Below are 12,114 nucleotides of genomic sequence, written 5' to 3' on the forward strand. Positions count from 1 at the left end.
TCAGTTCATTCACACATTCACAAACCGATATGGACATCCTGCATGTCTTTTGTGTCTTTCTGCAGGGTGACAGTAAGCGCATGGAGGCCGTCAGCTCGTATCTGTCCCTGCCGTCCGAGCGCACTCACTCTGACAGCCACAAGGGGTCAACGCTGATGCGCAGCTCCAGCAGTGTGTGCGGCTTGTCCGTCAGCTCCAGAGACATCTTCACCATCTCAACGCTCGTCTGCTCCACCAAACTCACGCAGAACGGTGTGTGTGAAAAGAGTCTCATGTAGCTTTTCTAGTCGAAATGAGAGGACATTCACAGTCCATTTCACTTTTGTAATGCAATGAATTTCCAAGTGAGAAAGGATATTCAGAGAGAAAAACATGTAGGGTGACATTTTATACATTAAGAGATGAAAAGCATCTCTACATGACAGGAGGCTGAAAAATAAGAGGTCTCGATGACATCAGCTGAAAAGGAAAGTCATTTCAGAGGAAAGCAGGTTATTGCATTCTGATAAAAGAGTGCAAGACAAACTATTTTTCCGGATAATGTGCGCAGACTCACAATGAGATCAGCATTGTGTTATTGTTAAGAAAGTAAATGTAGTCAGTTTAATTATTTATATATTAACCCTGTAAAGCCTGACATATGAAATAGTAGTCTGAAAAAAATCCCAAAAAATTCAAGTTTATTGAAGAAAAAAAAATGCATATTTTTTTTTTGTTGAGTATCATATTTGATACATTAGGTTTTATGGCTGATATAGTCTGATATAGTGAAAATATGGAGGAAAAAACAGCTCAATTTTATCCAGAGCCGCAAACTGAGCAAAAAATGTGCAATTTGGTGCAGATGCTGATATTTATATGGACAAAATGTAAGATGAAATTCTGATGCTTGTAATGTAAATCAATCAGATCTTTATAACAGAATAGCAGATACTTACATGAAATGATATAAATATCAGTCGTCACTCTATATCTCTAATATGTCTTATTAAGGTGATGCTTGGTTTGATGAGCCAAACACATAATGCAACACATAATACATAATGGATAATTAGATAAAGCTAAGCTGCTTCAGTCCAGTAAGTGTTCATCTTGAAGGTGGACATTTGTACAATTATACTCAAAGATATTTTACTTGCTAAAAAAGTCTAAATTATCAATCAGACCACAGATGGCATGTAGCAGATTGTGTGCAACAGGTCTTGAGAAATTAGAGGCCTTGGAAATTAATGTGTCAAACATGATACTGTAGGGTTAAATCTAAATATTTCAATTGTTTTTGTATTTGTGTGTGTGTGTTACTGTTAAATGACTTTTATCTCGAAGCCCCTTTAAGGACACACACACAGACGCAGGTGTACTGTAACAGCTGTTCTTGAGAAAGCCCGTTAATCACGCTAATGAATCTTCCGGAAACATCCATCACAATGCAACCCTAACGAACCCACACACGGGACATATTCACCACATGAAATAAATAGATTCAGGAATACATGGTAATTAAGAGTCAGTTGAGGATACACTGTCTCTGTCTGTCTCTCAGTGGGTTTGTTGGGTCTGCTGAAGTGGAGAACTCGTCCTGAAATGCTGAAACAAAACCTACAGGAGCTCAAACTCATTGACGGGGAGGAGGTTGTGAAGGTGTGTTGCACTGAAATTATACATGAGCATCAGTAGTTCAGGATGCATGTTTGTTTACGTGTGTGTGTGTGTGTGTGTGTAGTTCCTGCAGGACACCTTGGACGCCCTGTTCAACATCATGATGGAACATTCTCAGACTGATGATTATGATATTTTGGTTTTTGACGCTTTGGTAAGCAACATCCAAACATACACACACATCTACACAGGTTCCAAATTGGTGTTTTTGCCGAAATGTCGCAGAAGAACCATGTTTGGTTCCCTAAAGAACATTTTAGTGAACAGTAGGCAAGGCAAGGCAAGTTTATTTATATAGCACATTTCATACACAATGGTAATTCAAAGTGCTTTACATAAAAGAAAAGAAAACAATAATAAAAAAAATAATCACAACAATAAAACAAGGTATTTAAAAACTTTGAAAATGACTTAAAAATTGATTTAAGAGGTTTAAAATGAATTTAAAACCGTTAAGAATGGAAAATGATTATTCATAAAATATAGTGCAATCAGTTCGGACACTGCACAGTGCTCATTCAGTAAATGCACAGCTAAACAGATGAGTTTTGTGTCTGCATTTAAATGGGACTAATGTTTTAGCACATCTGATCTCTTCTGGAAGCTGATTCCAGCTGCGGGCGGCATAATATCTAAAAGCAGACTCCCGTTGTTTTGTGTGAACCCTTGGTATTTCTAACTGACTCGATCTAAAAACTTTGAAAATGATTTAAAAATTGATTTAAGAGGTTTAAAATGAATTTTAAACTGTTAAGAATGGAAAATGATTATTCATAAAATATAGTGCAATCAGTTCGGACACTGCACAGTGCTCATTCAGTAAATGCACAGCTAAACAGATGAGTTTTGTGTCTGCATTTAAATGGGACTAATGTTTTAGCACATCTGATCTCTTCTGGAAGCTGATTCCAGCTGCGGGCGGCATAATATCTAAAAGCAGTCTCCCGTTGTTTTGTGTGAACCCTTGGTATTTCTAACTGACTCGATCCTAATGATCTGAGTGGTCTGTTAGGTTTATATTCAGTGAGCATATCTGCTATGTATTTAGGTCCTAGGCCATTGAGTGATTTATAAACGAGTAAAAATTCTTTAAAATCAATCCTAAATATAACTGGAAGCCAGTGTAAGGACCTGAGGACTGGTGTGATATGCTCAGATTTTCTGGTTCTATAGTCAGTACTTAAAATAAAAAATTTTTCTCAGTGTGAAGAACATTTAAAAAAATATAAAGAACCTTTTGTGGAATGGAAAGATCCCATGGATATTAAAGGTTCTTTATAGAACCTTTGATGACAGTTGCTAACTGGGGCCAGTTCAGAGGCTTCTGTTGTGTTTATATGAAGCTAATTAAAATGTTGACTAATCCAAACCCTGAAAGAAACCTTAAAAAACATTGTTTACTCTCTGAATCTTTTGAACTCTTATGAATCTTTTTTTTTTTTCCAAATTAGCACTTCCCCTGTTGTCCCCATAGGAATGTTTTGTCCTATTTAGCTCACTTCTGGTGACATATTCTAGTCCCAAAATGATAAACCAGGAGAATATAAAACAATAAAAGATAACTGGAGGATGCAATAGGTGTATGTCATATTCAGTTTTAAATACAAAATTATACATTATGCAAATTATAATTCAGTGATTCTCAACCTTTTTGACAACAAGGCCCCACACTGTCCAAGACAATATTCGATATTTCTGGTATTGAATCTGCTATGATGAAAAAGCTACTTGTATTCAATGTTTTTTTTTATTGTATTTATTTTCAGCAAATAGTAGTGGCAATATATTAAAATAAATAAATAAATAAATAAATAAATATATATATATATATATATATATACAGTGGGGAAAAAAAGTATTTAGTCAGCCACCAATTGTGCAAGTTCTCCCACTTAAAAAGATGAGAGAGGCCTGTAATTTTCATCATAGGTATACCTCAACTATGAGAGACAAAATGAGAAAAAAAAATCCAGAAAATCACATTGTAGGATTTTTAAAGAATTTATTTGCAAATTATGGTGGAAAATAAGTATTTGGTCAATAACAAAATTTCATCTCAATACTTTGTTATATACACTTTGTTGGCAATGACAGAGGTCAAACATTTTCTGTAAGTCTTCACAAGGTTTTCACACACAGTTGCTGGTATTTTGGCCCATTCCTCAAGAGCAGTAATGTTTTGGGGCTGTCACTGGGCAACACGGATTTTATTATTATTATATTATACATTTTTATATTAAAATTGGTTCCCAGTCCCATTCCCCTCTGTCCTCTCTAGTTTTTGTCAAACTGTGCTATCAAAATAAATAAAAAATAAGTAAAAATAAATATATATATTTTTTTATTTCATTTTTTTTAATTGAATTACCTAATTCCAAAAGCTTCAAGAAATTAATGTTCACCAGTTTTTACGCCCTTTATGACCACTTAATTTACATTACTTTTCCAGTAATTTGTGATTACAGGATGATTTTGCAATTTATCAGCAGATTTATCCTGTGCTCCTGGTTGAGAAACACTGTTATAAATACAGTCTCTCTTTCAGATCTATATTATCGGTCTAATCGCCGACAGAAAGTTTCAACATTTCAACACTGTGTTGGAGGCCTATATCAAACAACACTTCAGCGCCACGCTGGCTTACAAGTAGGTCAAACGCTCTTCATTGTGTTTCTGATCATTAGATGTCAGTATGTTTGTGTGTGTGAGTCTCAAATGTACATGAACATCGGTAAATAATCAACAGAAACAGGAGTGAATTAATTATCATGGTGATGTAATTTGGCCTGTTATTAGTTGTTCTGGTTGATTTTTGTGTGCAGTCTTAATTTTGTAGTTTAATTCATTTAGTTTGTTATTTAGAGAACTACACACACAAACTCTGTCTCTTTCTGTGTACTGTAGAAAGCTGATGTCTGTGCTGAAGACGTATCTGGATGTGTCCAGTCGAGGGGAGGCCTGTGAACCCATCCTGAGGACGCTCAAAGCCCTTGAGTACATCTTCAAATTCATCGTCCGCTCCCGGATGCTCTACTCTCAGTAAGTTTGTGTGATTGATTCTGAAATTAAGAAATGATGAACATTCACAGCTGAATCAGAAACATCCAACCCACACAGACCCCATGAAAAATGACAATATGAAAACCTGCCTGAAAAAATAATATAATGAAGACCATAGGAAAGAGATATTGTGTCATGTGACCTTTCCATCAATTATTTGATTGGTTAGTTTTCTCATGGCCTGCTCGTTGCTCATGTTGGTTGTGTTCAGAATAGTTAAACTTACATACTGCAATATATACAGTATATTGTGCCTACTATATATTTTTAAATAATGTGTAATAGTATGTAACAATGAACATTTCAAACAGTCGTATACCACCAAAAGTTTGGGGTCGGTAAGATGTTTACATTTATGTATTTAGCATTTATGCTTTTCAGCTTAACAAAAGAGCAACAAGAAAGAGTCTTTTGCTCACAGAGGCTGCGTTTATTTGATCAAAAAGACAGTACAATTGTGAAATATTATTACAGTTTAAAATAATTTTTTACTATTTATATTTATTTTAAGATGTAATTTATTTCTGTGATGCAAAGCTGAATTTTCAGCATCATTACTCCAGTCACATGATCATTCGGTAATCGTTCTAATATGCTGATTTACTGCTTAAGAAACATTTCTTCTTCTTATTATTAAAGTTGAAAACAGTTGTGCTGCTTCATATTTTTGTGGAAACAGACATACAATAAAAGAAAATCTTTAAAAACAACAACATAACTTACTGTCCCCAAACTTTTGAATGGTAGTGTATACCGACAACATTGTCACATTACTTTGTCATTCACTTATTATCTTATTATGCATTTTTATTTGCATTTTACTCCTATTATATGTAATATTTTCTGACTGTTCTATCAAAACAGCCAATTACAATTCATATTTTCATTTTTGACACCCTGGAAGGTCGAATCTAATGTACTGCACTGCGGGACACACACTATTTTTGAATGCAAAATATTTATAATTTTCCCTCTTGAATTCGGCTTGAAATATGAGCTAGACATGTTCTCAAAACAACAAAAAAACATTTGAAAGAGTTGTTTTGAGTAGTATGCTTGTCCTCTATTCTGAGACAGTTCATTCATCTGAACGTGGGCTGAAAGCAAAACAAAACACAAGGAAATAAACGCCCAGCTGCTTTGGGCTGAGATTCAAGCGGACATTTTTAAGGCAGCACGGTCATCTTTTTTAGGGTTTTTGACAGGGTTTCATGTCCTCTGGCCGCCTGCAGCACGTTTTGTCTGCAGCGTTTTGTCGAGGAGTGTAACAGCTCTGCCTGACGGTCATTAAGGGTCCATATCTGTCTGTGATTTATGACTCTGCCTGTGGGGCCCCCGGATGCCGTCATCGAGCGGCACTGCAGAAACACAGACTGTAGCTGATGCTCATTCACACTGCCAGTGCTGTTCCTCTGACAGTTTCATACAGTCAAGTATGCAAACACACACACAACAGAGCTTGGCCAATTGCACATCCCCTTATATACTTAAATGAAAATGTATTGGAAATGTACTCACCCTCAGGCCATCCAAGATGTTGATGAGTTAGTTTTTTTATCTGAACAGATCTGGAGAAACATCACTTTACTGTTCGTCACTTGCTCACCAATGGATCCTCTGCAGTGAATGGGTGCCGTCAGAATAAGAGTTTGTCGTTGCCAATAGCCTCGTGGGCAGTGCGTCGACATATAGCACCATTATGCATAGGGTGTCCCGAGTTCGAGTCCCGGCTTGCAGACCTTTCCCAATCCCGTCCCATCTCTCTCTCTCTCTCCCACTTTGCTTCCTGTCTAAACTGTCCTATGAAAAATAAAAGCAAAAACGCCAAAAAATGTATCTTAGGAAAAAAAAAGTGAAAAATGGTTTTAAACAAGTATGTGAGTGGATTTTGATGTGAGAGGACAACAGAGGATGGACTTTTTCACTGGAGGAAGCAAAGTTATGGATTATGGATTTTGCCCTGAAGTGACGGTTTGAAGTTAAAAACATCTCAGTGACTGATTTGTTTCTTACAAACACACAGCTTTTCACTTCACAAGACAATAATTGATGGACTGGAGTCGTGTTGATTACTTGTGTAGCATTCTGATGTTTTTATCAGCTGTTTGGACTCTCATTCTGACGGCACCCATTCACTGCAGAGGTTCCATTGGTGAGCAAGTGATGTGATGCTACATTTCTCAGAATCTATTACAAATCTATTATAAAGAAACAAACTAATCTACTGTACATCTTGGATGGCCTGTGGGTGGTGAGTACATTTCAGCTGTTTTTGGGTGAACTATTCCTTTAAAGTATGTAGCTGATATAATCATGTCAGCTGTTTAACTAACTTTAACTTGCTCAGCAAGATTCTCTTCAATGTGTTGCTCCGCTGTCAAGTTAGTTGTGCTGACAGAGAAAACTGACTGTAGAAGTAGAGTAGTTATTTACTCTAATACTCGTTATAATGTCTTTTGTGCACTTGTGTGGGGTTTTGAATGTTCTGGCACGCTTTTCAATGCAACTACATACTCGATTGTGATGCTAGAAGCGTCTGCCGTTCACAAATTCTGTGTGTGTTGTACAGTGTGTTTAGCCATCAAGTTTGTGTAGCAGCTGACTGCATCATTAATTTGCCTAACAGTCATTGATGCCAAAACAGCTGCTAAATGAATCTTAGTGTGTGTGTGGTTGCAGTAATGACCGACAAGAGAGAGCGACAGATCAGTCACACTGCGAGCAGCATATGATCACAATAAATGCTTTAATTACACACCACAATTAACTTAATTTTATTTATGCAAAGTATTTATTTGCATATTTATTTTTATATTTTAAATTTGAATGATTTACTTTGGCTTAAAATATTATCTTTCTTTCTTAAGCTTTCTCTCTCATTTTAACTAGTCTTTTTTATTGCAGTACGTCAATGCATGCTAACAAATCTTTAAATGCAGAGAGTATGCAGTATGTAGCATTTCATACAGTTGTATACTAACTGAATTGTCAAATGCCCTCATCGCATTTAATTCAGCAAGTGGTGTCCAGTTATCTGATCAGATTGAGTCAAATGAAAAATGGTACCATATAAGTCAAATCTATGAACTAGAACATTGCAATGTAATCAATTGTATTAGTATTTATGTACATATTTTTTTTTATATGCAAATATTTAAATTGTAAAAATTACATTTAAATAATATTTATTTATTTATTAAATTTTTTTCTTTTGAATTTGGCTTAAATTTCTAAGGCAAAGGCTTTAACTTCTTTCTTTCTTTCGCTCTTGCTCATATTAACTAGTCTGTTTACTGCTGTACGCTGATGCACACTAACATCTTTAGAAATGCAGGCCCATCACGGCCGGATCATTTTTCAGTGTTTATTAGTCCGAAGGCTCTCAGCAGGAGTGTTTTTGCTCTGGATTCAGTCCTGGCAGGAGGCGCTTCACTCTGTTAATGGAGTTTGATGGAAAGCGTCATTGCTCTATGCTTTTAAAAGAACTCTCTGATACATCCAGATTAAACCGCAGATGTTATATTCCCAGAGAGAAGAGACGTTTCACCATGTGGGTGTGAGAACGTCTGGGTTTGGTGCACGCTCTGGAAATTGAATAATTCTTTACATTACATAATCGAAAAGAGGAAATTAATGGGAAAATTACCCCAAATTGTTCATGAAATATTTATTATTTAGCTTGAATTTGGGGAGCTTTTCCTCTAAGATGATTTTAAAAAACAGATGCTTTAAAACAGTCATTTTAGTTCCTTCGCATAGATCATAGTATTTGCTCTTCCGCTTTAATTATTGTTTTTTATTGTGTTTTGAAAGGTTAAATCAGCCAAATTTTTTTAATTAGCTTTGTTTTAGTAATCAAAATGTTCATTAAAACAATTGAATCATCTGAATCAAATTGATTCATGTCGTCCTTCCACTAGTGCAGGCTTTCTCAAACTGGGATTTATGAGTTGATGTAAGGCTAACAATTAAAAATAATAAAATAAAATACATAAATAAATGCTAAAAAAAGGATAAAGGATATTTTTGAATTTGGTTAATGACATTTTTATTTATTATATTTTCAAATAACTTTTGGCTGTTACATCAAAGCAGCTTGTGTTCTCAAAACTAAAATAATACTATTTATGTTTCAAAAATATTTATATGCTTTATATAAAAATATATATTTTCAATTCTAATTTTTTGTTATTTTTATTATGTTGTTTTTTGATATTACTCTTTGGGTTTAATCAATTTTCATTTCAGTTTTAGTTCGGTTTTACTATTTATTTTCACTTAAATTTAATGTACATACAAATGTGCTTTTAAATGAATGAAATACACAAAGCAGCTTGTGATCTCAAAACTAAAATAACACTGCAGCCTAACCAGCATTTCAGAACCAATCAGATTTGATGTTTATATTGCATTCAGCCCTGATTTTTAAGTGATTTTGTTGAGGATGAATTGTGTCAGTTTGCATGCATGTGCGTATTTGGAAAGATTTATTGATTCTAGGAAATGTACATCTGTTTGTCTCAATGTCAGTATATATGCATCTTTGTTTTGTGAGCGTGTGTGTGTGTTTATTGTAGTGTGTGTGTGTGTTATTGTGTGAGGTCAGAGGTGGCGTATTAACTGTGGCTCTCATGTGGATTAGAGGAACAATGCTTCAGTAATCACGTCTGTTCTTCAGCGGTACCACGGTAAATACTGTTGTGTGTTACAGCATAATCTCCACCCTCAGAAACCCCACCAACTATAACATCTGTGCCGAGTTACTCTTGACAGAGAGATAAACCAGAGAGAGAGACACAACTGACCTGATGGAGAGACAGAGAGAGAGAGAGATGAATCTTTGGACTGTGTCTAAAATGTGATAGAAGTTTCAGTCAAAGTCACTGTCACAATCCAAAGCGTCTGTCATCTGAAAGCTCTTACATTGGCTTTAGTGTCATAAGTGACCCACAAACTTTCTAGACTCATCCCCGTCTTTATTGTCCTGGCCAGATGCATTGCAATAAAGCCTCAAGCAGTTAAATCTCTCTTCCATGTCATGCACTGTTCATACTTTTAATCGCTGCTGGTTATAGTGACTTTTGTGACTTTATGCATAATATCAGGAATGGTTATTAATGCATAAATCAAATGCATTTTCTGACATGTTTCTTCATGCATTATCATGTGTGAACACCACTTAAATTTTTTGACAAGCAAATGTATATATATAAATTATCTTTTTTGATTTGTGTATGTATATTAATATTACAATAAATAATACTGAAATATATACATTATTTTACAATTCATTTTTAACTAAATTATTTATAAATGAATTATTCATAGTTTTTTTAAATTATATAACATTATATAAAAAAGTACATCTAATTATTTCAAATGTTTTATATATGATTTAAAAAAATGTTTTATTTATATTAACATATATTTTTAAACATATAACGTTTTATATGAATGTATGTGTATAGGTGGCCGCTCTGAAGTACTTGCCCACAGTCCTGCAAGATGTGGAGACCGTGTTCGATGCTAAACTCCTCAGGTGAGTCTCATAAGAGCCTAAAATCTCGAAAACACACCTGATCGGTCTGGGCTGAACTGATGTACTGAGGAACTTACAGCAACCGTTTCTACAAGTGCTTGATGACACTTTAATGACCAACATCAAGTTTGTGACGTCACTAACTGCAGCAATCAATCACCACAAACACACAGTCTCTCCTTTACTCTGAAGCTGATGGTCTTTAATGCACTTGTCCTCCTACATTTACCTGATCTACTCAAAAGCTAATGCTATTATAACCGTAATGTGACTTTAACTAGTTTAGCTGCTCATGCGGTTAACTGAAGCCGATGACTGATGTCTCGACTTGAGTTTGAGAAACAGTGGAGTGAGTTTCTCTCATATGGATAGTTTAGTTTGAGTGTTTTCATCTAGTTAGATTAGGGAGTGTGTGTGTTTCGCTTCAAGTGGCGTCCAATTCATCACAGTACACAAAACACAGGCGATTCTAGCGGCTCCTTGAAAGGTTGATATGATACAATAGTTTCTCACAGACCCTGGTGGTGTTCAGACTCAATCAATAAAACACAGGTCACTTTGTCTGCCCACAGAAGCCTCGGCATTTATTTATGGATTCATTTCTGCTATTTTTTTTAAATATTTTATTAAAGACTATGGATAAAGTGTTACTACAGAAATACAATACAAAATGACACGTTTGCACTGTTGTGCAAAAACTGATTAGCTGACTTTCAAAATACCACAAAACTGACTGCCAGTGAGACATTAAGTGCATAAATTAAAGCTCTTTTACATTTTCATGTCAACATGAAATCAAAATGGATCCCATTTACTTTTTTTAATGCCATGTACTTTTCTGTCTGTCTGTTTGCAGTAAGCTGTTGTATGATTTCTTCATCTGCATTCCTCCGGATAAACTAAAGAAACAGAAAGTGGCGTCCATGACTGAGATAGTGGGCAGCAAACTCTTCCACAGACAAGGTAAAACACACGCTCATAAAAGTCTGAGATGTCATTAAAAATGTTTAAATTTTTTCCCCCTATTTGCACCTGAAAAAAAATCGCACTCTGTAAAAAAGCAACATTTTGAGTCATAAATACTAAGAAATGTGAATTATTGAAACTACAATAAAAGCCCATGTTAGATCATCATAATTCCCTTAAATGTTGTCCCAAACTAGTCAAACAGTTATCTGAACAAAGATTTTCAAACTGAACAATACTGCTGAAATATTAAGGTTCCCCTTCAGGAACTCAAACTGCGTCGAGTCGCTTTGGGAACGCCCTTGCGTTCTGAAGCACGTGTCAAATCAGTCCAATGGAGCAGCGAGACGTCACAAGCGGGGTGACGTAAGCACCAGAAAGTATAAAAGCGCATCCAGCAGAGCGCAAACCAGTTTCTGCTCTTCAGTAGCGCTCTGTGTATGTGTCTGTCTATTTACTGTTGTCTGTCCGCACAAGCATATATAAAAAACAATCATGAAAAAATCTATGGCGAGCGAACGGCATTACAAACACTGTGCTTCTCCCTGCCCACGATATCTGGCAGCGGGGGATACACACGATTTGTGTGTCGTTTGTTTGGGAGCGGAGCATGCACGGTCAGCTTTCGAGCAGCTGATTGTCAGAGATGGGCTCGTCCTTTTCTCGGTCCTCACCTGCTAGATCCGCGGCTCTCGCTCACGGTTCGGAAGCCCACGCTGTGGTTTCTTCCCCTCCCCCCCCACCCAGAGAGAGAGAGCCAGACGCTTCATCTATCTTCCTCCGAGGAGGTGGATGTGATGAGTGTCGAGACAGAGGAGACTGTGGACTCGCCACCACAGTCCCTCGCGTATGAGGTGTGATTCGTGATTATGGGGTGTGTTTCGTGCATT

At 36.1% G+C, this 12,114-nt stretch overlaps 1 protein-coding gene across 1 annotated transcript in view; it reads left to right on the forward strand.

Annotated features, from left to right (window-relative positions):
• The first annotated feature begins 29 nt into the window (after positions 1-29).
• Positions 30-12,114, forward strand: part of LOC107596369 (dedicator of cytokinesis protein 2-like) — a 35,209-nt gene continuing 23,124 nt past the window's right edge. The window contains exons 1-8 of the mRNA XM_016287093.1: positions 30-252; positions 1,544-1,641; positions 1,724-1,813; positions 4,205-4,305; positions 4,564-4,698; positions 8,222-8,273; positions 10,188-10,258; positions 11,115-11,221. Coding sequence (XP_016142579.1) covers positions 30-252; positions 1,544-1,641; positions 1,724-1,813; positions 4,205-4,305; positions 4,564-4,698; positions 8,222-8,273; positions 10,188-10,258; positions 11,115-11,221 — 877 coding nt within the window. The remainder of the gene's footprint in view (positions 253-1,543; positions 1,642-1,723; positions 1,814-4,204; positions 4,306-4,563; positions 4,699-8,221; positions 8,274-10,187; positions 10,259-11,114; positions 11,222-12,114) is intronic.

The sequence above is a fragment of the Sinocyclocheilus grahami genome, unplaced genomic scaffold (genome assembly GCF_001515645.1).
Source record: "Sinocyclocheilus grahami isolate Dianchi unplaced genomic scaffold, SAMN03320097.WGS_v1.1 scaffold218.1, whole genome shotgun sequence".
Classification (NCBI taxonomy): Eukaryota; Metazoa; Chordata; class Actinopteri; order Cypriniformes; family Cyprinidae; genus Sinocyclocheilus; species Sinocyclocheilus grahami.